The sequence below is a fragment of the Arvicanthis niloticus genome, chromosome 18 (genome assembly GCF_011762505.2).
Source record: "Arvicanthis niloticus isolate mArvNil1 chromosome 18, mArvNil1.pat.X, whole genome shotgun sequence".
Taxonomy (NCBI): Eukaryota; Metazoa; Chordata; class Mammalia; order Rodentia; family Muridae; genus Arvicanthis; species Arvicanthis niloticus.
This window is the reverse complement of record NC_047675.1, coordinates 31893901-31920919: the sequence shown is the minus strand read 5'-3', so window position 1 is coordinate 31920919 and position 27019 is coordinate 31893901. Positions and strand designations below refer to the sequence as shown.

Here is a 27019-nt window from a genome sequence, read left to right as displayed (position 1 = left end):
AGTTACTTTTTAAAAAAAAATACACAGGGTTTTGGGGTTTTTTTTGGGGAGGGCAGTATCAGGCTGTTTTCAATCTCACTGTATATCTAAGGATGATCTTGAACTTCTGATTTTCCTGCCTTCATCTCCTAGGTGCTCAGAGCCTAAAGGCTTTGCTGCCATGCTCAAATGTAATTTTTGCTATTCTGGAGATCAAACCCAGTGCTTCATGTATGCTAGACAAGCTGTCTACTAACTTAACTACTTCCCCAGGCCTAGCTGTTTTATAAACCTTTCAACACATGTCCATAGGGCTGGTGAGATGGCTAGGGGGTAAAAGCATTGTTGGATAAAGCCTGAAAATCTGCATTTGACCCCAGAAACTTATGATAGAAAGAAAGAACCAATCCTTTAGAATTGTCTCCTGTTCTCAATACAAATGCATGTGCCGTGGCCTGCACATACCTTCATTCATAATGCACTAATAATATATAAAGTAAAAAACGCACAAAAAGAAACAGCTGTAATTTTTTTGTCACTTTTGTAATTGCTTTGTCTTTCTTTTTGTTTGAGCTATATGGATTTCTTTCTTTCTTTTTAAATCTGAGATTGACTCCATAGCACTCACCTGGATGGTACAGTATATGTAGACACACTGTTGTAGCACATGCTCGCCTTGAATTCCTGATTCTTCTATATCTGCCTCTTGAGGGCTGGGATTACTGCCATGGGTCACTGCACCCTGCTAGTATTTTATTATTTTGCAGTGCATGCATGTGTGCAGGTGTCTGTGTGGGCATGCATGTGTGCATGTATGTGTGCAGGTGTCTGTGTGGGCATGCATGTGCAGTGGCACAGGTATGAAGGTCAGAAGACAGTTCTGAGGAATAACTTATTTCCTTCCACCATGGAATCTAGAGATTGAAGTCAGGTCATAGGTTTGTGTGGGAAGTGCTCATACCCACTGAGTCATCTTTCCTGCACACTTGGTTGACTTGGTTTGGTTTGGTTTGGTTTGGTTTTTTCTGAGAGACAAGTTTTCTCTGTGTAGTCCTGACTGTCTTGGAATTCGATTTGTAGACCAGGCTGGCCTCCAACTCAGGGATCTGCCAGCCTCTGCCTCCTGAGTGCTGGGATTAAAGGCATGTGCTACTACCCCCAGCTTCTTGGCTTCTTGGTTGATCTCTCTCTCTCTTTCTCTTCCTTTCTTTGTTTTTTTCCCATCCCTCCCTTGCTTGACTTTTTAATTGCTCTTCTAAGATATATCTCATCTTGGATTTGCATCTGGGTATGGTACATATATAATAACACACAGCCATTACTGACATTATTCTGCTAAAAATTAAACTTGTTAGGTCAGTTCTGGCAAGGAGCTGAGAAGCCCTTAGTTTAACTTCTGATAGCGAACCTGAGATGTGGGTTGAAATCCAAGATCTGTGATCCAGAGTTAGGGTGGAATCCCTGAGAAGAGCCTTACAGAGTTGGGGGTATCAAGTCTAAAGGCCAACTGAAGTGCTTTCAGAGTTGGATATCACATCTAAAGACCGGCTGAGAAGTGGTGCCTTCGTTTTGCTTTTATTTTTCATAAACCCAGACTGGCTGTAAATTTGAAGGATCAAGATCACTAAGAACCAGATCTGGGCTTGAACTCTCAACCCTCTTGCATCAGCTTCCAAAGAGACAGAATTAGAAGTATACACCATGCCTGGCTTCCTGTCACTTTAAAATTGCTCATGGTCTGGCAAGAATAGGTAAAGGTGCTTGCCACCAAGCTTGATGGCCTAAGTTTGACCCCTGGGATTCACATGGTGAAAGGAGAGAACTGGCTTGAGTAAGTTGTTCTCTGACCTCTACATGTGCATCGTGGAACAAGTGCACACCCAACATTGGTAAATATATCTAATAATAATAATAAAAAAAAAAAACCCAAAAACCAAAAAACCAAAATAAGCCAGTTGTGGTAGCACATGCCAGTAGGGTTTGCTGAGGAAGCAGAGGCAGGCTTTTTTTTTTTTTTTGGTTTTTCGAGACAGGGCTTCTCTGTATAGCCTTGGCTGTCCTAGAACTCACTCTGTAGACCAGGCTGGCTTCGAACTTAGAAATCCGAGTGCCTCTGCCTCCCAAGTGCTAGGATTAAAGGCATGCGCCACCATTGCCTGGCCAGAGGCAGGATTTCAAGGTCAGCCTCGCCTACATATTGCCAGGTGGTGGTAGTGTATGTCTTTAATCCCAGCACTCTAGAGGTAGAGGCAGGTGGATCTCTGAGTTCCAGGACAGCCAGAGTTATTATATAGAGAAACCTTGTCTCAAAAACCAGAATAAATTCTTCAGATGTTTCCTTCCAGAAATAAGAAGAGAATACTAGATTTGTTTCCAGAAGAATTCCCAACTCTATTAGGGAAAGACCAGAAAAGTATGGTGTCCTCCCTCCAGCCTACGGAACTGGAGGATATGAGGAGTCTAGTGGTCTGATTCCTAAGGTCTCATCCTCTGATACAACCAAACATGGCTGGGTCAGGCAGAAGAACCAATCTCCAGTCACTTGGAGCTGTTTGAATGTGTTTCTCCTCTAGAAGTGTGCTCTAGGTTGGTTGTACTTGAGGTGGGATCACAAGATGCCGTTTTTTGAGCCTGTGCTTGAGCTCCACTGCCTGTCGGGGATTTTGACATTTTCTCCTATTCCAGTGCAGTGTCAGCCTCCTGTCACGGTTCAGAGAGGTAGGCGCACTGATGAACTGAGGAGGAAAGCCAAGCCTAGTGTGTCTCTTGTCACTGCATTGCTGCACGGGATGATCTAGAGAGATGGTTATAGCTGGTTCCTAAATGTGATTTTCTCACAATTATAAAATGATTCGAGTGCTTATGGATGTAACTCAGTTGGTAGACTGCCTAGTATGTCAAAGCCCTGGGTTTGGTCCTCATAACCACGAACTCTGGATGTGGTGCTCCATGCTTAGAATCCTAGAACTTGGGACACAGAAGCATGATAATCAGAAGTTCAGGGCCATCTGTGGCTGCATAGTCTGAGGCCAGCCTCACTATGTGAGACCTTGTCACAAAAAGAAAAAAACCCACAAAAACCAACCAACCAAACCAAACCAAACCAACAAACAAACAGAAAGAAATCAAACCCATCATCAACAAAGAATTCATGTTATAGGAAATATGGAAAACAGAGAGGGGAAGAGTCCAAGTTAACAAATGTACTTGCATCTCTCCATATGACCAGTTTTAGCATACTACCAGTTCTGGAGCAGAGAGGGCAGGGATGAGTGGTAGGCAGCCTGGGCCCCAGTAGCTGCCATCCTATTTTGAAGGCAGTCATTTTCCTGGGCCTCAGTTTGACCCCTTTAGTCTATGAGTCAGTGGTGAGAGCTTCTGGGTAGATATAATATGGGTGTGGTTAGCTAAGGGCCTTTCCTGTCCACCTACAGTGTAGCTGCCCCTTCTCCACGTCTCAGGTGGGTCTCTACCTGGCTTAATCTTGCACTGTAAAACCACAGTGGGGGCAGAGAGACTATCGTAGTTGTAGCTTGCATTGTGATTTTGGCACAGTCAGTGGCAGAGACTGAGAAGTTAGAAACCAGCTCATGACCCAGCTCCCACCAGGCACTTGTCTGTTGTCCCTCTGTACTTCCTGGCTGTCTTTGTTAAATGTTATGTCCTCTATGTTTTGCTGTCATATAGAAGAAAAGAACAAATCAAATAGGTTCATCGTGCAGTTGCTTGTAAGGTAAATTAATTTTCTCTCTCATCTCTGATGCCTGAAAAGAGAACCCATGAACAAATGAGGTACTGGAAGACAAACTGTTGGAACCATTCTGTCACCTGTTATGGGAGTGGGGGCTTTTGCTGTCTCTTTCCTCCCATGCTGTGTTAAATCAGCCAGTATCTGGCAGTGTTCTTAGCATAGCCTGGCTTATTACCAACAAGGAAGCAAATGTTCATGTCCTTTCTCCTTGGTAATCCTAAAATAAACAGGCATTTGTTTTTAGATGTCCCAAGTTTAAGCCTTTGAGAATGCCTGCTTTATCAGATTCTCCTACTGGAAGAACCTATGTGACCTACTAGAACAGAGCAGGTCATGTACACAGTCATCTCCCATCTGCTTTCCCTGAGCAGCAGCCCAGGTGCTCCTTCATTAGTTCTGGTGAGCTGCTGCACTGGGTTCAAGATTACAGCTGATGATGCAGGCCCCAAGAGGCCAAGGACCCATGGTGAACTTGAGAGCAGAGATGAGATTTGAATCTGAGAATGTCTGTAAGTTTCTCCTTCTGGGATTGTGCCTGGGGTCATTGTCAGGGTGAGACTAGTTGGGGGTTGGCAGCTAAAGCTTCTGGTTGAGTACTTTGGCTTTAGAATTTCCAAGTGGGTCTCAGTTGGCCTTGCTTTGGTAATTAGTTGTGCTGGCCCATGTCTTGGGCTTCTCAAGCCTCTCCCTATCTCATACATTGACTATGTTCTAAAGAGCGGTTTGGCTTTTTCCATGCCTTTTTAATCCCCATTGCTTATTAGGATGACTTTGATAGTGTCTGGGTTTTCTTCTTCAGTCTGTGTCTGCTATTTGATCAGTTGTAGCCTTCCTACACCTCTTCTGTGGCTTCCTTAAGTTAGCATGTAGGCTGTGTGTATCCCCCTCCCCCGTTTCCTGTTCTGCTATGGTTCTTTGTATGTCTGCCCAGCCTACAACACAGCCACCCTGAACGTCTTTCAGTTCCTCTACCCTGTGTCTGCTTTCTTGTCTTGTTACCTTTGCACATTCTGTTGCTTCTGCACAGCACACACTCCCTTCCTTCAGCATCTCTCATCTCCTTTACTAGGCCTTAGCTCAGCTTCAGTGCACTCTGGCTCTGTAGTTCAACTTTAACATTAGCTGCTGGTGGGATTGAGAGTAGGAGCCTGCCCTATGAACCCAGCACTGTGCTCATCTCTCTGGAAGGCATGACTGAGACCTCAGGGTTGCTAGAAGAAGGTATTACTTGTTCTGAGTGGTTGTGGCACCCTTGTTGTAGTCAGCTAACTGCATAGATGGGGGTTCATTTCTAGGTTCCCTGTTTCCATTTTATTTTGTTGGTCTTTGTGTCTGTCATTCGCTAGTCCTATATTGGGTTGTTTTTTATTTTTATTATTTTATTTTAGTCTTATATTATTTTGATTAATCTAGCTTTACTGTAGTAAGTTTGAAATCAGGAAATATGAATCCTCTAACTGTTTTTACTTTTTGAAGATTATTTTGGCTATCTACTGCCACCTGAGATTCCACATAGATTTTTTTTTTTTAATTTCTGAAAAAAAAAAAAGGTTAATGAGCTTTGGGAAGTTCTGACGTCTTTTTTTTTTTTTTTTAAGCATGTATTTATTTACTTTTGTGTATGTGACCAAGTGTATATAAGTGTGCCATGAGTGCCTGAGGAAATCAGAAAAGGCATCAGATCACCTAGAAATGGAGTTGTAGATGCTTGTGAGGGGCCGTTTGGGTACTGGGAATTGAACCCAGATCTTCTGCAAGAGCAGCAGGTGCTTTTAACCATTGAGCCATCTCTCAGTCCTGGTATTGACATTTTAAGATGAAGTGTTCCAGTTGATAAACAAGTACCAGGCTGGTCCATCTGTGCCTACTCAGTGCTGAGATTAAAGATGTGTGCGCCATCATTGCCTGGCTTATTGTTATTATTATTAATTTTTGTTGTTGTTGTTTGTTTGTTTTTTGAGGTATGGTTTCTCTGTGTAGCCTTGGCTGTCCTAGAACATGCTCTGTAGACCAGCAGTACAGCCCTTGCCTGGGCTAGATTCCCAGTATTGCAAAAAACAAAACCAAAAAGCTCGGCATTTTTAGTTTATGTAGAAGGTCCTTCCTTTGCTTGTTTTGGGTTGGTTGGATGACAGTCATGAGGTGGCTGAAAACTCACTGGGAGATGGGAACCTACGTCTATTGTGAACAATAGTCCTAGGTGACTTGCTTTGTAGTCCAGGCTGGCCCTCAACTTGTGCTCTCTTATCATCTGCCTCTTCCTACCAGGTGCTGCTGGGAATTACATTTATGTGCCATTACATCCATCTGTGAAACAACAGCTCTTCCTCTTCTTTTCTTCAGTGCCTGGGGCTTGAGTCCAGGTACCTAGCTCTGGTCCAGATTCTCTGCCACTTGTAGCCCAGGGGCCTATGGCTTCTTGTAGCTTCAGAATGCCCTCACTTTGGTTTGACTTAGTGTCGTCTGATGTTTGAAGAGTTGGGGCCTGGTTCCCCTGGACCCTGACTCAGCTGGGTCTTCTGGTTGGGCTCCTGTGGAGCTGCTCTCTGTGTCATTGACACCCAGAGGTGGCATGGCGCCCAGTGTGAATGGGTGTCAGCTTCCCCTGGCTGCTCTACACTTAACTCATCCCATCAGATTTTGAAGTTGAGTGGTAGTTTGTGCAGAGGCTCTCAGGCCATTATCTAGGAAATGCTATTCCTCCTGAGGAACACAGAACTAATAGGAACACGATGATGGGTACTGCCGAAGATAGAAGAGACTTTTCTTGTAGAAAGGAACAAATAACTTGTTTGTGGGGTTTTTTGTTTTTGTTTGTGTTTTTTTTTTTTTTTTTTTAAATAGTGCTGGCGATCAAACCCAAGGCTTTGTACATGTTAGACAAGAGCTGTACTACTGAGCTATACCTGTAACTCCCTAAAAACAACTTTTGTTTTAAGCATAGATGTCATAGTGGTCACTCATCCCCATGGAACATTGTAGAACCAGAACCAGAACTTTGGTTGGTGGCCAAACATAACTTTTCCTGGGGGTTCCTTGGTTTACCATGTTTGCACTAGCTTAAATTTAGCATCAAGGGTCATCCAGGGAGCAAATAGGTTCTAAACACAAGCTCTTACTTAGTTTCAGGAAAGTCTTATGCCAGTTGTGGGACTACATGTGTTGTGGGATTCAGCCTCAGACACCTCACAGTAGCACAGGATGAGTGGCTGCCATCCAAGCTGGGGAACCCCTGGCTGTGCTGCACTTGTGCAGTTTGGACAGGCTACTTGAGTTGTTTACTGCTTGGTCAGCAAAGACATCCAGGGAATGGAGACCAGCTTTTGGCGTCCTCTACCACATAAAGCCAGGAAGCTGATTCTTTAGACTACTGTTTTTCTGGGGAAATGTGCAGGTTCTAATCTAATGGGAATTCTGCCAGTGGGCTCACACAGCAGCTCCTGATGGTCCTAGAAGCTGGCCCTTTCTGGCAGTCAGTATACGTGTTTCTTGGAAGGGCTAAGCATTCTGCTTAGCCTCCAGCTATGTATTGGGCTATGTCTTTTACTTCAAAGGATCTTCTAACTCTGTGTTCCAAATAGTAAAATAAGGAAGCCAAGTTTTCTCTAAATTATGGATGCCCCTCTATAAAATGCCAGACCTTTTATTTCTCCTGACTTCCTCTCCTTTAAGTACTGTGGGCTCAATTAATTAGTGCTGTGTGCTAGTCTATGTCTTTTCTTGATACCTGTCCAACATGATGAGAATTGCTTGGGTCACTATGGTATAGGGCCCTGTGATTATTAGGAAGTAGACCTGTACAATTCAATGGCATTAAGTACATCAACATTGTTAGGCAGTTATGAAGTCACCCCTCAGCCTCTTTGGATGGTGTTTTGGATGTTTTATTCAGTATTGAGCTGCCTGTTTAATTCATGCTTGTATATGCTTCGAATCAGATCATTTATATTGCTTCTACTCTTCTACTGTTCAAAAAATGATGACTTGATTCTTTTGTTTTTAAGTTCTTGAAGAGTTACACATTTTTGTATGTACCCCACACACTTAGACTGAAAGAGAGATTTCCTTTTTTGGTTTACTTCTTCTAAGTGCCACTAAGACTTGGAAGTTGCCAGAGGAAGGCCCCACCTTTCCTTGCATACCTTAGTTAGGTACTTGGGGAGTATGTATGTTTGGGGGATGGTTTTAGAAGCTCTAGCTTTGCCACCTGCTTTGTGTGATCTAGGAAGTTAGCCGTAGATGCACAGGAAGGGACAATGTGTGTATGTGTGGAGAATCCTGAGGGGAAGCTGTGTCAGGGTTCGTGATGAAGCAGAAAAGTCATGGCTATACTTCTTCAGTGTGCTGCTCCTTGCTAACGAGCAAGTGTGACCTTGCATTGCCCTGTGCCACTCAGTCCCCAGTTCTTAGGTTTTAAGGAATGGATTCTCCTGCTCTGGTTGGAGTTTGCTGGAGGACTGGAGATCGTGATTTCAGTACATGGTACCAGTTAGTCATGGTCACATATAACCATCTCATTTCTTTAAAAGAAACATTTTAAATTGCATGTATTTGTTTAATTTATGTGCTTATATGTGCATACATATATCACAGACAGATCTGGAAGTCAGACAAATATTTTCAAGGGTCTGTATTTTCTTTTTACCTTATGGGTCCCAGAGGTAGAATTCAAGTTTCAGATTTGGTGGCAAGTTCCTTTACCTGCTGAGTCATCTTAGGAGCCCTCTTCTTTCTTTAGTTGCAAAGATATTAGGTTGCTTCCATTAGAAATCAAAAGACCAGCCAGGGGTAATGGTGCTCACCTTTAATCCCAACACTGGGGAGGCAGAGGTAGGTAGATCTTGAGGCCAGCCTGGTCTACGTAGTGAGTTCTGAGACAGCCAGAGCTACATAGAAAGACCCTGTCTCAGAAAGAAAAAGAAGACAAGAAAGAAAGAGCAAAAAGATCTACAGGTAGGGCCTAGAGAAATCAAACCAAAAACTGAGGCTTCTTTGAGAGCCATTAGGGCATTGAAGAAGTCTGTACTCACTGCTTTCTTCTTTTCAGCCTTCTACCAAGAACTGTTTGCGAAGGGAGATACAACTAGCATACAAAGTAATGAGTTTCATCACGGCCTCCTCAGACATACAGAGTGTTCTGCTTTGTTCTCATTCCTTCCCTGTTTGCTTTTTTTTTTAAAGGTACATGGGAATTGGACTCTCAGCGCAAGGCGTTAACATGAACAGACTGCCTGGTGAGTCACTGTTCAAGAAGCATTGTTCTGCTCCCATCTGTCCTTATCTGTTAGAGCAGAAGTGGCAGCTCAAAGATTCAGGAGGGACTTGTGTATAGGGTGTCAAGGCATTGGGTAGAGAATTCCAAATGATGGTCACTGAATTAGGACATCTTACATTTCAAAAATTAATTGATAGAAGCTACAGAGAAGACCTGGCAGTTGAATGTGTAAGTTAAGGCCCCAGTTAAGAGTGCTTCTTGCTTTTCCAGAGGACTTGAGTTCACTTCCCAGCACTCCTATCATGTTGCTCACAACTGCCTCCTTGAACCCCTGCACTCAAGTGCACAAACTCGCACTCAGACATACACGATTACACGTAATTAAAAATAAAATCTAAAAAACTGAATTGGCAAGTGGCTGTTACTGATGGAATTTGAACTGTTTACTGTTAAAATGAAGTGACCTGAACTTACTCCTATTGGGGCTACGCCTCAGTAACCCTCGATCCTATTGGCCATTGCCAGCTTGGGACTCAGGCATGTGCGGGGAGGCATGTACTGCCAAGCCTGGCTCCCTTTTGCTTGTTACTTCACCATGTTAAAGATCAAAGTCTTCAAGTGGGTTCCCACGTGGAACCTGGTTGAGGTGAATTCTGAATAAATAAAAGATATGGTTAAGATATCTGAATTTGTAGCTGTGGGTACACAGCAGATCCAGATTAGTGGACTGCTCTAGGTTCTGCATCTGGTTCTCTTCTATCAGTCTAGCATACGTCCAGTTGTTTCCTGCCTAGCTGTTCATTCCCAGGCCTAGCTGGGCACAGCTGAGGAGTCAGGAACCTACCCTAAGAGCTGATAGATTTCAAGTGATGCTGCTAGGTCCATATTTGTCTTAAGTGGCAGAGGTGCCCTCACCTTAAGTGGTGAGCTACCCTGATACCATCATGAAGGCAGGCAATGAATGTCCTCCTGGTTTTGCATTGTATTCCTTGTGCCTGTGATGCAGAAGACAGCTGGCTTTTTAAAAGAGGGAGTAACACTTCAATGTCTTTTCCAAGTAATTTAATCTTCACAAATTTATCTATAATGGACCGATTTCAAATGCAGTCTAGACTTGCTCTGGATTCAGCTAATCGTCAGGAATTTTGCTTTTTCTTTTTGCCTTTTTGCTTTGATTTTTATAGAAAGCAACTGTATAAATGTATAAGTTAGGTGTAGTCTCTTTATATTTTTAAATTCTCTTACATGGATCTGTTTCTTGCTTTCAGTGTGACCTTTGAACTTTTGTATTGTTTTGATATTGAAAAAAAGAGATTTTGTTTTTGGAGACAGTCTTGTTGTATAGTTCAAGCTGGCCTTCCTTGAATTTGAGCTTTTTCTTGCCTCTGTTTCCCAAGTATTGTGGTCATATCTGGGCGCCACAGGCTCTGCCTGCCTTTGACCTCATTTTCACTGACTGCTGGCTCCTCTTGAGGACTTCTTCCTGTCATATGTGATCTCTGCCTGACCACTCCGTATGTAGAAAGAAGAGTCACACTGACTTTGGATAGGGCTCTTAGGGAAGGGTAGACATTCCTGACTTTCCTAGGATGCAAGGCTGGCTGAATGTGTGGGCAGATCTCGCATAGGACAGAGAAATGGGTGGAGTGGAGAGTCCCTTCTCAGTCTACTGCTGGATTCCGAAGGTTCGAATGCAAGAGTGTGCTTTCAACTTTTCTGAGATTGCCTGTGTGTGTTCTCATTCTCTCTCTCTCTCTCTCTCTCTCTCTCTCTCTCTCTCTCTCTATCTATCTATCTATCTTGAACATATGTATTCTAAAACTGAAAGCATCATCACTTTTTAACACTTAGACCTGAAACTTCTTGCAGGTACTTTGGCAGGGAGGCAGGATGATAGCAGCTCAAGCCTTCTTGGCAAATGCTTTTTGTTTCCAAGAGGCCCTTGAAGACTAATTGGGTTGTTTGGGTGTGTGATTGATGAGAGGAGAGGTAATGGTCTTGCTGGGTCCAAATTTTGAGACTTTTGTTATTACCTTTAGATGAGATGTTTGAGAGATAATGTATCTTCAAGCCTGCTGGCCACTTGTTGGGGCTTCTGTTGTTTGTAGGCTAGTGCTCTGTCCACATTGGCTCTGAGGGGGCTTGCTTTTTTTTTTTTTTTTTTCCTGGAGACAGGGTCTTTCTATTATGTTTTTCTGGCTGTCTTGGAACTTGCAGTATAGACCATGCTGGCCTTAAACACACAGAGTTCTACCAGCCTCTGTCTCCCAAGTGCTGGGATTCAAGGCAACTATACCCTACTCAAATATCCCTTTTGAGATGAGTGTGTGCATATATACTCGGTGGACAGATTATTGCTGTTTTTGTTCACCATCAATGGACCTAGTCAAGCCATTTTGTTTGGATGCACCATACCTACAAACCTTTCCTTTTTTATTGGATATTTGTATTGGTGTGAAGGAGTTTGTTTTGAGACATGGTTTTTCTGTGTAGCTCAGGCTGTCCTTGAACTCATAGTCTTCCAACCTTCCTCTCTCAGTGCTGGGATTGTAGGCTTGCCATATAGTGCTTGACTATTTTTCTTTAAACTAAGATTAAAATATGTATTTACTGAGTATTAAACCTAGGACTTTGCATGTACTAGGCAATACTTTCTTACTGAGCTACCTACCCAACAGGGTTTGCTGTTTTGACTAGCCTTAGAAACATCTTCATGCAAACTGCTTGTATTTTCTTCTAGTGTTATTTAGGGAGGGGTTTTAATGTTTTAATATAGTGAAGATGTCAGGGTTCTTATATTTGGCTGTAGGACCTTTTTGGGAGGTGCTGGTGACAAGAAAGCAAGATCTCATGTATACCAAGACAGGGTCCTCAAACTCTGTATATAGCTAAGATTGACTTTGAACTCTTATCTTCTAGTTCCTCTGAGACCTTGGATTACAGGCCTATACCATTATAAGCCTGTACCACCACACTTGGTTTTGGGCTAGGCCAGTTTGAAACATTACATTACTAGCAAGCCTTACTAACAAGATGCTGTACTGACATTTTTACATTTATAAGTATGCAAAAATCCATGTGTTAGCATAGGAAACCTTAACTTCCCTGAAAATTAAGTCTTTGAAACCAGAAATGGCATATGTCTCTGGTTTTTTTCTTCAAGTTTTGTTTATTTATTATAATTCTTGTTACTGCTGTTTTTTGTTTTGTTTTGAAATATAGTCATACAGTGTATCTCAAGCTGGTTTCAAACCAGACATCTGCCTACCTTAACCTATTGAGTTTTTTGAGTGCTGGGATTATAGGTGTGTTTTTATGACTAGCAGAACTAATAGTATCTTAGCCAGGGTATTTATGTTTGCCTAGTGGTTGGTTATATTTTGTCTCATTTGTTACTGGAGTTTAAAACCTATTATTGCTCTAAATTATTTTATTTATTTTTATGTATGTTTGTTTTGCTTTTTTGAGAGGGTTTTATGTAGCTCAAGCTGACCTCAAAATTGCTATGTGGCTGAGGTTGACTTTGAATTCCTGGTCCTCCTGCCTCTGTTTTCTAAGTGCTGGATTATAAACACAAGCCACTACCTCCAGTCTCTTTTGTTTGTTTTTTCGTGGTTTTTCAAGACAGGGTCTCACTGTGTTTCCCTGGCTGTCCTAGAATTTGGTCTGTAGACCAGGTTGGCCTTGAACTCACAGAGATCCACTTGCCTCTGCCTTCCAAGTGCTTGTACTAAAGGATGCACTACCACTGCCCAGCCTATCTTTTTATTTAAAACAAAACAAGTTATTACATTTTTAAAATTTACTTTGCACACACAAATATGTATATAGGGACACTCATGTCAGTGCCCACATTGGAGGTCAGGGGAGAACTTTCAGGAAGCAGTTCTTTCCTTCCATGTTTGTTCCTGGAATTGGACTTAGGTTTGTGGACTTGGAGACATGCCCGTATGTTCTGAGCTATCTTTCTGGCCCTTTATGTTAATCTTAATGATTATATTATTTCATATTTAACCGGGGAAGGACATTTGTTTTGAGACATTTTATGTCTCCATTGTAGATAATATTGGTGTTTGGTTTTGAATTATTCATTCTGTGAACATTGTATGCTAGGTGTATAATACCCGTGGTAGATGTAGGCATGTTTAATGGAGGGGAGAGAAAGTGGCAGAGGCAGTGAGTACAGCTCTCAGTCGTGTTCGGCTGATATTGATGACTTTACCAGGTGGATCTAGCAACGGCATAGTAAGGCCTATGCCTGTGAGTACATAAATAAGTTTTCTGGTGGGGTGCATGGTTCCCCAGAGGATAGTCAGAATTAGCCAATTGGAAGAAGGGTTTGTATTTCTTCCAAGGAATGATGATGGTAGTCTTCTTCCCCTTCTCCTCCAGTAAGCAGCTGGGAGCTAGAGGATTGCTTTGTATAGACAAGATATTGTCAGATCAGTTTCCCCTAACTCCATGTAGAGGGAGGTCCTACCAGAGGAATTGAAGCTGGCGCTCTTGGACAGGAAGAACTTTACCCTCCCAGCTTGTGGAGTTATAGGAAGTGGTAGCTTGTGGTTTACAAAAAACCTCTTTTCTCACACTGAGATACTAAATGGAAGCATTTAGTCACAAGTGGACTGGGACCTGAGGATGTAGCTCAGTAATGAGGTTGTGGGTTTGGTCCCCAGCACACTGCCCGTCCCTTAGACAGTTAGGTTTTAGATGTGTGTATATTGAGATAACTGAATATATCTGGTTTGGTTGAGAAGACTCCTGCTATGTCATTGGGAGAGGTTCCTTATTTCAATGCTGTGTATGCAGATTATTTTTTCTTTCTGAGGGTGGTGATGTGAATTGAACCCAGGGTCTTACACTTGCAGACTCTACTCCTGACCTATTCCACCCAGCTTATATAGACTACTTTATATTTGCAAGTTTAGAAAAACTTAGGTGGGCAAAGGAGATGGCTCAATTAGTAAAATGCCTGCTGCAGCAACCTTGAAGAACTAAGTTTGGATCTTCAGAACCCATGTAAAAAGCTGGGTGTGGTAGCACATACATGTAACCCCAGTGATGGGCTGTGTGTGTGTGTGTGTGTGTGTGTGTGTGTGTGTGTACACAGACAGATCCCTGAAGCTCACAGACCAGCCAACCTAGTTGAGTCAGTGAACTTAAGGTTCAGCCAGAGACTGTGTCTCAGAATGTAAAAGGTGGAGTGACTGAGGAGTGACATCCAATGCTAACCCTGAACAACCCTGAACATTGTCCATGTGCACGTACACCTGCATGACTGAGGAGTGACATCCAGTGCTAACCCTGCACACTGCCCATGTGCATGTACTCCTGCATGCAGGTGTGCACCACACTGAGAAGCACATACTGGAGTGACAATTTTGGAGTTCGGTGTCTTTAAAAAAAACACAGAAATATTATATGGATGTTTTTGTTTTAATCCAAGGTATGGGGCATGGACTGCTTCAGATTGTCCACTGCAGTTGACTATGATTTGCCTTGTGATTTGCCAGCTGGAGATAGCTCTGTGACTATGACATTTGAAATTCTGGGGACTTTTCAGAGGGTATATGAATGCTAGAGCCTTGAGAGGCAGAGTCAGTTGGTGGGTTGTTGGTTGCTGTCAGTTGTGGTTTGTTAAGTAGTAGTACAAGAAGAAGAAATTAGACATCCTGACTGCAAAGATCAAACTTGCCCCTAATGAGCAGGAAGTAGTTTAACAGTAACTTCACTCCCCTTTCTGGTCCCTGAATTTATTCAGGGATCTCTTTCTTTCTCTGTATCCTTTTTCTTTCTTATCTAGGGTTAAGGGGTAGAAAGGGTGGAGGAAAGAAGACACTACAGATAGGGGATCTAGCTACAACATACATCCCTTCTTCCAATACACCATATACATAGAAACAAAACAAAGTGAAACAACAAAGCAAAGCAAAACAAACTTTAGAGAGAGTAGTTTTGTTTTGTTATGAGGGTTGTTTGGGTGAGAAATCAAAGCATGTTGGGTTTGTGAGTGTGGGGTTTGCCCCTAACATGTGGTAAGGGCCTTTTGTGCTTTTGTTTGCAGGTCACCTGGAGATGGGTGTATGGATTGTGCTCAATACGGAGGGAGGACTAGGAAGTGGGGCTTAGTCACTTCTTTCTGGGGAGCCATGGATATCCAGGTACCAGTGGGGAGTCACAGGAAAGTACAAGAAGTCACCCAGGGCTGGGTGTGCTAGCACGCATCTGTCAGGAACCCCAGGAACCCCAAGAACCCGAGGCTGGAGACTTGTGAGTTCTTGGCCAGCTTAGGCTCTTTAGTAAAATGTTCTTCGTGTTAAAAACATAGTCAGGCATGATGGCTCTTGCATTTCTCTTAACAGAGATAGGTAGATCTCTGAGTTCAAAGCCAGTCTGGTCTACATCAGCTTGGGTGTGTAAGTGAAATCCTGTTTTAGACAACAGAACACTTTGAGCAGGGATAAGAACTGTGATCTGAAGGAAGCACTGAGCCCTCTCTCTGGCTGGTTAGAGGAGTTAAATGCCCTCCCTCTTCATGTCCTGGCAACTCGCCTGGAATTGCTGGGTGGGGTCAGTGTCAGGCTGCTGCTTCAGCATTTATAAGTGGTAGCAGCAACACTCTTTCATCCTGAAAGAGGCCACTAGAATGAAAAGGATCACCCTTGATCTTGGGCCAAGGAGGCCCTGGAGGTTAGCCCCTGTGGGCTAGCTTTTCCAGTGTTGCAGGGAAACTTGTCAGGGCAGGTCCCATCATCTTCTTGGAGGTCTGTCTTCTCTAGACCACGATTTGGGTGTGAAGTTGCACTGGCAACTCCACCATGGCTCCTTGTGCTGTGGAGCTTCTGGGGAAGCCTCACCAGTTTTGTTTCCATAGGAGGCTTGGGAAACTTTCTCTGGTTCCGTTATAGTATTGAGTTAACAGAATTCTTTTTGACCCCCCAGGCACTTTGCTCTTGGGCTGTAGATATCCAAGTGCCCTGTGTTCTAGGCTCTGTCTGTGCTGGGTGCTTTACAGGGGGTGTCTCTTTCATCATAGCTGTGAGACTCCAGTAATGCATTGTGTCCATACCCTGTGATAGGCACTGAGTGTAGCCCTGAGGTAAATAGTCTCCCCTCCAGTGAAACTTGCCCAGTAGGGGAGAAACATGTAGTGGAGAACCCTGCATTGTGCAGTTTACATTTGGTAAGTACCTTGAAGGGACTGATCAGGGTGGAAGGAAGGTATACTTAAGTCAGGCCTTCCTGAGGCTGGGGCATTTAGGCTGGAAGTTAAAGGATGAGGAGGAGTCAGGCTAGGAGTAAGAGATAACACGTGGTAAAGGAAGGTCAGATGGGGAAGAAAGTTGTAGGTAGAATAAAGATCCTGATGGAAGAGGTGCAGAAGAGCTGAGTTGTAAAGGGATGACTACAGGCCAGCGGGACTGGGCTGTATGGTTGGCAGGGCCCAGTAGGGAATGCAGATTGTTTTAGATGTTTTGAGGAAGCCATAGTACAGGTTGGAAAGATAGCAACAGGTACAAGGGGACCAGTTAGAACCTGTCTCAGTGGCCCAGAACTTCATGAAGTGACCTGGACAAGATTCCTGAGGAGAAGATGAAAATGGCTGCCTCTTTGGGAGGTGACAGAGCAAGCCTTAGTGTTCAGAGCAGTGGACAGCTAGACTGCAAGCTATCAGTGCCTCTCCAGAGAGCTGCTGACCATTGCTTTTAAAAATCTTCTGTTAAGTTTGGGGCTGCAACTTAGTTGGTAGAGTGTTTGCCCAACATGTAAAGGTTTGATCCCCAGCACTGCAGAAACCCATAGATGGAACGTAGTTATGCATACCTCTAATCCCTGGGAGGTACAGCAGGTCAATCAGAAATTCCGAGTTTTCTTGGCTATTTAGTGAGTTTTGAGGCAGCCTGAGCTATATGAGACACTGTCTTAAATTTTATTATAACTTTTCTGTTTGTTTTTGAAGACAGGTTTCTCAGTGTAGTTCTGGTTGTCCTGGAACTCATGCTATAGACCAGGCTGGCTTTGAACTCATAGACCCGCCTGCCTCTTCCCCCTGAGTGCTGGGCTGAAAGGTGTGCACCACTACTGCCTTGCAAAATTAAAAAAAAAAAATGCTTTTATTAATAAAACAGTGGCTGTTTTGATGCTAAATCTTGGAGACATTGGAAACAGGTTGGGAGCCTGAGTTAAGCAGCTCTTGTCAAAACCAGTCAGAGAGAAGATGTTAACTTGGACAGCCCAGGCCTGATCTATCCTGCTGTTTGCTGTTGAGAAGTAGTTGGTCCTGGGCTCCTAATACTGCCTCTTCTGAACCTTGAAGGAGTGTTGCAGGCATGGATGGACACATTTTCTTATGGCTCTGATCCATTTGAGTGTTTGAAACCAGGCAGAACTGGTATGGGACTGACAGATCTTTCTTCTCTTTCATTTCTACTCTGAACTCCTCATGTCTCTGGTCCCTTTGGATCTACTGTCTTATTCTAATGTGCAGTAGCTGAGTGAAGGGCCTGTAGGATGGTGGTAGCAGTATTAGTCTTCTTTAAGAGGACTTTCCTGGCTTGTGAGGGGTCAGTTGGGCTTGGGCAGGCTCTGAGAGGCCAGTGAGAGGACAGCCCGGGGACCCACCAGCCAGGAGAATCCTGCTCACCGCCCTGACTGCACTCATCTCTTAAGCAAATCATCCCTTGAGAAACCTCGGTTCTTAAGGCTGGCAGTGAACCTGCTTGCTCTAAATGGGAGTTTTCTTGCAAAGACCACGTGTCCTCTGCTGATAGCCAGACTCCTAGCCCTCCAGTGTGCTCCTAGAATAACCTGCAGGCTCTCTACTCATCTTGACCCAAGCTTCTGCTGCTGTCTCTAGTCTGTCCTTTCTGTGTCCATGACCTTCTTACTGGGTTCTTCACCTCGGACCTCTACTTTCTATTGTGTACGTTGTGCCCCTGTCTGCTTTGGACTTCTGATTACTCTGCTGAGAGGACAATCTTTGCTCTGCCACTTCCTCAAATTCCTCTGTCCCCTGCATGTGCTACACATTATCATGGCTGTGGAGTGCCTCAGACATGCTGCTGACATCCCACACTCTGCCACCGGCAGGCATTGGTTGATTTTCCCTGAGAATGTCTGGCTTTCCTCTTGATTCCTAGCGTAATCTCGCTTGGTCCCTTTGGCTCTGATGTTTGTAAGCACTTCCTTATGGCTCACATGTATGGTATTCACGACTGAGTTGTGAGCGCCTTAGGACTTGGACTACACTTTGTTGACAGAGTCTCCCTGTGCAGCCCTGGCTGGTGTGGAGCTCACTCTGCAGACCAGGCTGGCCTCAGGGTCACAGATCTGGGTCTGCCACACAGAGTACACAGGGTACTGGGATCAAGGTGTGTGCTCCCATCGCTGGCTGTGGATACATCCTTTAATCACGACTCACCAAGAGTGTTTACAGGGCCTTGCATGTCTTTGGGTTGAAATTGTTCTTATATTTTGCTGTCCTTTGCCTCAACATAATGAACTTCAGTAACTCATCTGTCATTTTGGCATCAGATCCTTTTGACCTGAGGCTGGCCTTCAGCTTGGGTGGCTGAAACTGGCCTTCAGTTTGGAACTCAGCATACCCACAGTCACTAAGCTCTGTGACACTGATGGTGGCGATGGGCTCTTCCACCTCATACCTACAGGGTTCAGTGTCATTGAATCAACAGCTGGCTCACATTTGGTCATGCGGAAGGCGGTTAACTGATTGTGTTTATGTATGTGTATGGCTACCCATATGGGGGTTTGTGTGTGTGTGTAGGTCATAGGATAACTTGGAGTGCTCAGTTCTCTTCTACCCTCGAGTCTGGGGATCTAACTCAAGATACTGGGCTTGGCAGCAAGTACCCTTACCTGCTGAGACATGGAGATTTTCTTGCCAACCTGGAAGATCTTGAGGGCTGTGTGGTTCACTTGTGAAATTGTATGGCTCAGTGGCTAAAGCCATGGCTGGGGAGCCACATTGTCTGCATTTGTGTTCTTACAGCTTTGTTACCTAGAATGATTACTTAATTGCTTGGTTCTTTAGTTTCTCCATCTATAAAATGGAAGAAATACATTAGCATATGAATATCTAGGGTGGTGGTTATGAAGACTAAAGATTATTTGCAAGGAGGGTTTATGATAGGATCTCATACCCCAGGTATCCTGAGGCTAAAAATATTCCTGCCTTAGCATCCCAAACGCTGGGATTGCAGGTATGTGCCACCACATCCTGATGTGAGTTTATTTGTAGAAAATACTAAAGAATTCTACCTGACACACAAAAGGGGGGGGGGGGGCATAAGTATAGCTATTGTTGCTGGAAAAGATATTTTTTTTCTATCTGAAAAAGGGAGCACATGTGCATTTAAAGTTCTGTGGATGTCTACATATGGAGTGGAGTTAGTTTTTATTGAAACTGCACTATTTGAAACTGGGCATGATGGGGGACATGTCTAATCTCACGTTTGGGAGGCAAAGGCAGGTGGATCTTTATGAGTCCAAGGCCACACTGTTTTGCACAGTGAGTTCCAGGATAGCCAGGACTAGAAGAGAGAGAAAGAGACGGGGGAGGTAGGGTGGGGTGGGGGGACACAGAGACTGCACTTTCCCCTCGGGTGCTTGTTTTCTGTGTTTGTAGACTGTGCTAGCAAGAGTATCATTCTGGAAGGTAGCTGAGCACATGGTCAGAATGTTGATGCTTCTAATGTGTTCTTGTAGGTTGGCTCAGTGGAGCATCTTGGAGCATCTTGTAGGTTGGCTCAGTGGAGCATCTTGGAGCATCTTTGCCTTCCAGACTGTTGGGACAGAGGGATGGCACTGTGGATACTTACTGATGCAGATAATGACAGGCACACCTCCCCTATGAGGCTGTGCTGCTCAGATTCTTGAGAGCATTTGGGAGTGTCTTAGTTTGCACTGTCAGAAGTTTCTGTTGGAAGATGTGGAAGTTTTGTTTATCTTTTGCAAGGTGTTCTTTGGCCTCCTTTAGTGTGAAACCAAGAAGCAGGTGTGGCTCCAAAATAAGAATGTTGGAACCCTGGGCTAAGTGACTCACAGGCAAGACTAGATGATCTACTGGTAGGTGGGTGTAGCTGCCTACTGCCCCACCCGTGCCTTGGAGAACTAGCAAGAAAGAGCAGGGTCTGGGATTCCTTGATTGAGGAAGCTGGAGGAAAAAGGCAGGATTGTGGATGGAAACCAGGGGTTTGGACTTCTTCAATGCTTGGGTTCTTTGAGAGGTTGAGGGAATAGATCTTGCTTCTGTGCCCCATGCCTCAGATGGAGTCAGGGAAACTCATGCTGTGTCTAAAAGAAGGACCATCTGCAACAGAGCTAGGTTTCTGGCATTGTCCCACTTGCCTTTCTTGTGGTAGGGTGACTGTTCTATTACCTTGATTGCTACAACCATTCAGAGAGGAAGGAATTCAGGCCCACTAAAACCTATTTTCCTTAATTGTTGGAAAGTCATATCTGTGGAAGGATCTAGTTAGCATTGGGAGTACATCCTGGAACAGCTATTACCCAAGCCTGGGCTAGAGACTGAGATGGGGGAAGACACAGGGAAGAACAGTGTGCTTTATCCACATCCTGTGGACAGTAACTGAGTACCTTTCCTCCTGGAGTGCACCTTACCAAGCCTCACAGCTTGAATATCAACAGGATAGCCCCAGCAAGAAAGCTGCCTCTACCAGCTGGGCCACATTCTGCACATAGTTCATCTGTCACATCTGCACAGGCTTAGGAGAGGAACCAAGAGCAGAGAGTTCAGGGGTTGGTGCCAGGTTCATGTGAGAGGGTGAATAAATAACAGGATGTTCAGTATCCTTCCTCTACCTTCCCAAGGGTGCAGCTCAAGCACTGGAAAGTATCTGAAGTAAATACTAGTAGCAGGTGGTGATATATAACAAATGTTTTAGATATTGCTGGCATGTAGGTAGATTTCTGATAGTCTGGAAATGATGTTTGTGTACAGCTGCCAAACAGGAATTATTCTTTCTACTTCATGTAAGCTGGGACCCTTGTTGCCTGATAAGCACCCACACCAGGCCCTTTGTTCAGCCATCATCTCTCTGGAACATCTTTCCTCTCAGGAGCTGGTGCTTTATGAGAGGGTGCCATGTGGCGCTCAAGCCTTCTGTTAGGGAAGTGGTGTTTTTCTCCAGCTGGGTGAGTTGAACATTAGGACTGCACTAATATTTGGGGTGCCATTCTTTCTCACTACAGCAGAATCCTTGGGAATAAAACTGGGAGTCATACTTCCCCTGTTAGTATTCTAGTCCTGTACATACTCTAGTCCAGGGCCTAGAGACTGCTGGAAAGAAGAAGCTATTGGTTGTTACCCAGTAGTTCAGTCCTGTAGGGCACCTCAGGTAAGCCCTGACTGTAAAAGGGGTCAGTCAGGAAATTGTCTGAAGCCACTGAGCAGCTGCCCAGGGGTAGGACTGTGAGAAGAGAGGTTGGAGCTAAAGAGCCTGGTGCTGCTGGACCTGTTGCTGCCTTTCTTTCTGTCCCTCCTCTATTGGAGATGGCCTTGGAAGATATCAGAAGAGGAGTGAGGGGCCTAGGAACCTTGGAGCTCTGGCAGTAGGTGGTACAGGGCAATTCAGGATGCAGGTGACTTAGCAGCTGAAACCAGAGGTGGGGAAATAGTCAGAAATCGTGATGGTTCCTGTGATGATGTGATGGGAGGAGCTTGGTTAGTGTGAGAGCCTTCACCTCTCATTTACCTATGCTTAAGTATAGCAGTGCCCTTAGCCCTGTGGCTCTTGTGTGAACTCCTTTTCCAAGGGCTACTACCCTCACCCACAGGATACACATGTTAGCATGTTGTCAGTACCACTTGGCAGCCGTTTGAAGGCTGCTAAGTTAGACCTGAAAAATCGTTGTTTGTTTGTTTGTGTGTGGGGTTTTGTATTTTGTTTTGTTTTAAGAGAGGGTTTCTTTGTTGCCCTGGCTTTCCTGGAACTAACTCTGTAGACCAGGCTGGCCTTGAACTCACAAAGATTCACCTGCCCCTGTCTCCCAAGTGCTGGGATTAAAGGGGTGTGCCACCACCATCTGGCTAGACCTGAACACTCTTATTACTTGACACTGGGGTTCATTGTTGGCAGTATTCTGTTCTTTGAAGTCTTAGCTTCTGTTCTCTGTAAACATACTGGACTTCAACTGGTTTTCAGTGTGTTTTTTTAATACCCATAATTCCATCACTAGAAAAACTAAAGCAGGAGGATCACTCCAGCTTTTCAACTTGCGCTACAGAGTGAGAAACTGTCTAAGCAGGAATGTTTTCACGCTGATCACAGTGTGCACTTGTAGGTTCAGCTCCTCAGGCCAGGCAGAGGGTCACTTGAGGTCAGGAGTTCAGCATTTGACTTAGTAACATAGCAAGAGCCAGTCAGTCCAAAAACTTGTGTCTATTAGCCTTGATGAGGGATTCTCCAGTGCATTCTGAGGAGACTGTGGCCACATCGCTTAGAACAGAGTAGGGACCAGTTGCTGCCCCCAACTCTCACAGCCAGTGCTATGTGTAGGAGTCTCTGTCAAGACAGTGGGGACTCAGCAGCACTGCAGCCGGGCCGCCTTTTGGGAAGCATTTTCTTTATATGTACCTATAGCTTAGGATTTGGTAATGCATGAAAGGTCAGGCTTCTCTCTGCTTTACCCACACATCACCAATCCATTTAGCCCTCCCCAGAGATTTGAAAGGAGCCTTATGGGAAATAAGCAGAAACAAGACTCTACCATAGAGAGATAGTCACCCTGGGAGTGGAGGCTGCACACCCCATTGTGCAGAACAGTACTGTCCCTTTCTTTAACATGACTCAGTGTCTGACAAGCCCAGCTTTTCCTAGGGGATCTGGGGTGTAGGAAAGTAACTTGGCCAGATGAGACAGAGGCCATTTGAGCCTAGACCTAGCCAGACCCAGTTAGACCCTCTTGGTCATTCCTAGGTCTTTCCTGGCCACCAGAGATGATTTCACAAGATTGTCTATCCCTCTGTCTCATTCTGTTTTTCTTATATTTATTTATATGTGGATAGGTGTTTTGCCTGCATGAATGTCTGTGCACCGTGCACATACAGTGTCTATGGAGGTCAGAAGAATGTATCAGAACTGGGGTTAAAGATGGTTGTGAGCCACCTTTGGGTGCTGGGAATTGAACTGGTCCTCTGTAAGAGCAGCCAGTCCTCTTGTCTGCTGAGCTATCTCTCCAGCCTTTACTCTGCAGGTGCTGGCCATATCCTCCCTTGCCCTACTTATGGCTTCAAATTGACCCTTAGATCCTGTATCAGTGGAAGATCCAGGAGCCTGTGGGAAGGCACACCTTACCCAGTGTCATTAGCTTCTTACAGAGTTGTTTGTTTGTTACCAGGAAGACTCTGCTCCTGGGTCACTGTTCCTTTTCTGCCTGCAGCTGCCAGAGGTTTTAGTATCGCCATGGCCCAAGACTCCCAAAACTCAGGTTAATGGCCATGGGGGTGGTGTGGCTGCACAGGGCTGTGATGGGAGTGTGCTCTGTTACCACATAGTATCTCCTTCGGGAAACACACACACACCCTCTTCTGCTTCCCTGTTATCCATTGTTGATATGCTGCACACTGTGGTCCTGTTAGCCTTTTAAAGATAGTTGGGGTTAGAGAGGAAGCCTGTTTGCCAGACTTCTGAATGGAATTTCTTGAACTGGCAGTTCCCCTTGTGGGCTAGCCCTGCTATCGATGCCCCTCACAGCACCTGACTCTCTTCACAGTCGCTCCAGGACCTCAGAGGCTTAGGAAATCCCCAGCCCAGCACATTTCCTCTCCACAGCAGGCCCTGAGCCCCTGGACATAGTCCTCGCGTGCTGCGTGTGCTCTAAGTGCTGTACATACGGAAAACAGAGTGGGCCTGAGTGGGCCTGGGTCTTTTGCTACTGGATCCTTCAAGCTGTTTGTTGAGAGAGGTGGGTGGTAGGTTACCCTGCTTGCCACTGCAGGGCAAAAGGGGGCAAGGTGTACAGAGTACCCAAGTGTGATTACTAAGCTGGTGTCTAAGGTTGTGAGAGAAAAGAACCTTACTAGAAATACTTCCTTTGGCTTGTCATGCACAGTCTCATCGAATCATGCCATCCTTGAAAGAAAGTCAGCTGAGAGAAAGAACTGAATGAACAGTTGGGATTCATACTCAAACGCTGGAGTCAATACATCATTTGAACCTGTGTGTTTGAGATCAGCCAGTGCAATATAGTGAGCCCTAAACTTAAATAAAACAAAATCAAGTCTTCTGACTCAAAGTCCACTGTTGAGTGGAATGTGGGAAAATACTGGTTTGAAGGCTCAGGCTCAGCCTAGCTTTGTGATTAAGGCATGGGCTGGCCCTTTTGTATGGGCAATGTTGTGCCAGAACCTAGTGGGCAGTCACAGCCTAGGCCCCCGTCCAAGGTTTTGACCTAGTATACTGATGATGTGCTTTGGTGGTAGTCTTCTCCACTCCTTGTTACTTTGAGACTGAAGCTCCTGATGTGTCCTGGTGGATGGGTGTGACATGGGTGGGCTCCCAGCACCACATGCTGGAGTCCTGGCACTCCCCATAGAGTCTCTCATTCTGCTTGGTATGTGGAGATGCCAAGACAATGAACCATTTCCCCAGCCTACCCTATACTTATGTGTTGGGTCTTCCTATTTTGCTGATGAGTCAGGGGAAGTGGGTGGTACTGGGGTTCCTAAACTGGACACATGGAGCCTCCTGGGCTGAATATAGCTTGTCTTTCCTTTGTATTACTGGCATCTGGTAGGTACTTGATTGTGGCAGGGCACCTTGCCATTTGGCTTTCCAGATAGGGTGCCAATGTGATCAGTTCTCTCTAAGAGTAGCAGTACCTACTTTCTTTGGAGAAGGAGGAATGGTGGCAACATCTTGTCAGAGTGTTGTCCCCAATTATACAGCCTAGTCTTCTTTCTGAATTAGAGCTACCTAGATGTGATTCCCTGCAGAGCCTGACCCAGACAATAGTGCCCACTTATCCTCTTATGACCCTTGTATCCTGCTGTCCTTTGAAGCAGCTGGCTCTAGTCCTGGCTTTGTTTTGTTTTGCAGGGCTGGGCATCAAACTCAGAAGGGTTTCAAGCAAGTGAGGCAAGCAGTCTGCCACTGACCTCCATGTCTGTGGGCTTGGAGTGGAAATGGTACATCTCATTAGCAGACACATACGAACTTTATACCGTGCTCATCCAGAGAAAGAGGAGTGTACATGTTGTTAGCATTAGGGCACAAGTGGGGAAGAGTGCACCATTCTTAAGGAGAGGGTGCTGGGTAGGCGGGGCTTACTCAGACATGGATATTGGTCCCCTAAATAGGAAGGGGGAACTTAGCATCATAGATGACTCTCAAGCTTATTAGGGATATCCCATCCTCTTCCTTATTTATTGGTGAGGAATAGAGAGCCACAGGAATGAAGCTGTTTGTTAGAGCAGAGTCCTGTCTACCACCTGGCTGTAGGTACCTTCAGAGTGCAAAAGGAACTTCATTGTCAGGCTGTATGTATGGAGCCTCATGTGCACGAGACAGGCACTCTGTCAGTGAGTTATGTCTTTAGTCCTAATAGGCATTCCTTGAGTGACATGAACCACAGGTTCTATAATATGGACAGAAGGATGCTTAAATATGGTTCCTTTAGTCATAAAACTTTGATTGCATTAAGGAAGAGAACCTATCTCTAACCAACTTGGTCTACTGAACCCTGGAAAGGCAAACAGGTGCCAGGTCTCACGTACCCATAATGTTCCTCAGGGCTCTTTGGATCTCTTGCCTCTGCTCTGCTTATTAGCTTTAGGCTCCTAAACTGACTTTCTCTAAAAGGTTAGAACAGTGGCTGAAAGGAACTTTGAGAGCTGCTATCCTTATGGAAGCTGCTGCCTGTGGAAAGTTGTTTCTCATGGGCTGATTGTATTCGCTTCACTCAAATGTCTGTCCCTCTGATCCTCTTGGCAAGTAGAACTCTGCTCAAAAGTGTATTAGTGTTTGCCTGAATAGATAGTACCTGTGCACCGCATGCATGCAGTACCCATGGTGGCCAGAAGAGGGCATCCTGGAACTGGAGTTACATAGATGGTTTTGAGCTGCCATGTGGGTACTGGAAATTGAACCCAGGCCCTCTGGAAGAGCAGCCAATGCTCTAACTACTGTGCTATGTCTCTAGTCTCTCCCAGGTATATCTTGCTTACTTGTTTACTTACATGTTATGTCTTCTCTATTTCATATCACCCTTTGCAAACTCCTTGGAGTAGGCTTTTATTAGTTATTCAGTGGCAAAGGGGACAGCACCTTGTCCTTTCTAGAAAGGAAGGTCTCATGCTAGTTATGAACCATCCTGTTACAGCTGCTATAGCTAAGGAAAAACACATTCTGGGTTTTTAAATTTTTTTATTTATTTTTATTTTATGTATATGAATGTTTACCTACATGTTTATTCAGTGCCCAAATAGGCCTGAAGAGGACATCAGGGTGCTGGAACTTGAAGTACAGCAATTGTGAGCTGCTTAGTGGGTGCTAGGAGCCAAACCTGGGTCCTCTGCAAAGAGCAGTAAGTGCTCTCAACCACTGAGTCATTTCTTCAGCTTCCTGATTTTTTTGTTGTTGTTGGAGACCGTGTTTCACTGTGTAGCCAGCCCTGGCTTCACCTACCAGTCTGCTGGGATTAAAGGCATGCACCACCACACTTGGCAACATTCTGTTGTCTTGGTGATAACACGAATTCCACCCCCCAGCCCCCACCGCGTGCTAAAATGGAAGAGGAACTGGGAATATAGTCAGTAGTATAGTAATATGCTTAGTACAAGTGACACTGCAGTGAATCTCCATCACACAAGAAGGAAAAAGTTCAAAGGAAGGATTTATTTCAGGTGTGGTAGAACACACCTATAAATCTCTTATTTAAGGGGTTGAAGCCAGCTTAGGCAGTTTAGACTTTATCTTAAAATAAAATGTAAAAGAATTAGTACAGCTGAGTGGTGGAGTACCTGCCTAGCATTCCCAAGACCCTTGGTTCGCTCTCTAGTACCATCAAAAAGAAAAGAATACAGTATTCCCCAG

General features: G+C 44.7%; 1 protein-coding gene across 1 annotated transcript in view; it reads left to right on the top strand.

The window, feature by feature from the left end:
- Nucleotides 1-27019, top strand: part of Ranbp10 (RAN binding protein 10) — a 58447-nt gene that overhangs the window by 14346 nt on the left and 17082 nt on the right. Inside the window, exon 3 of the mRNA XM_034522479.3 lies at nt 8912-8964. Coding sequence (XP_034378370.3) covers nt 8912-8964 — 53 coding nt within the window. The remainder of the gene's footprint in view (nt 1-8911; nt 8965-27019) is intronic.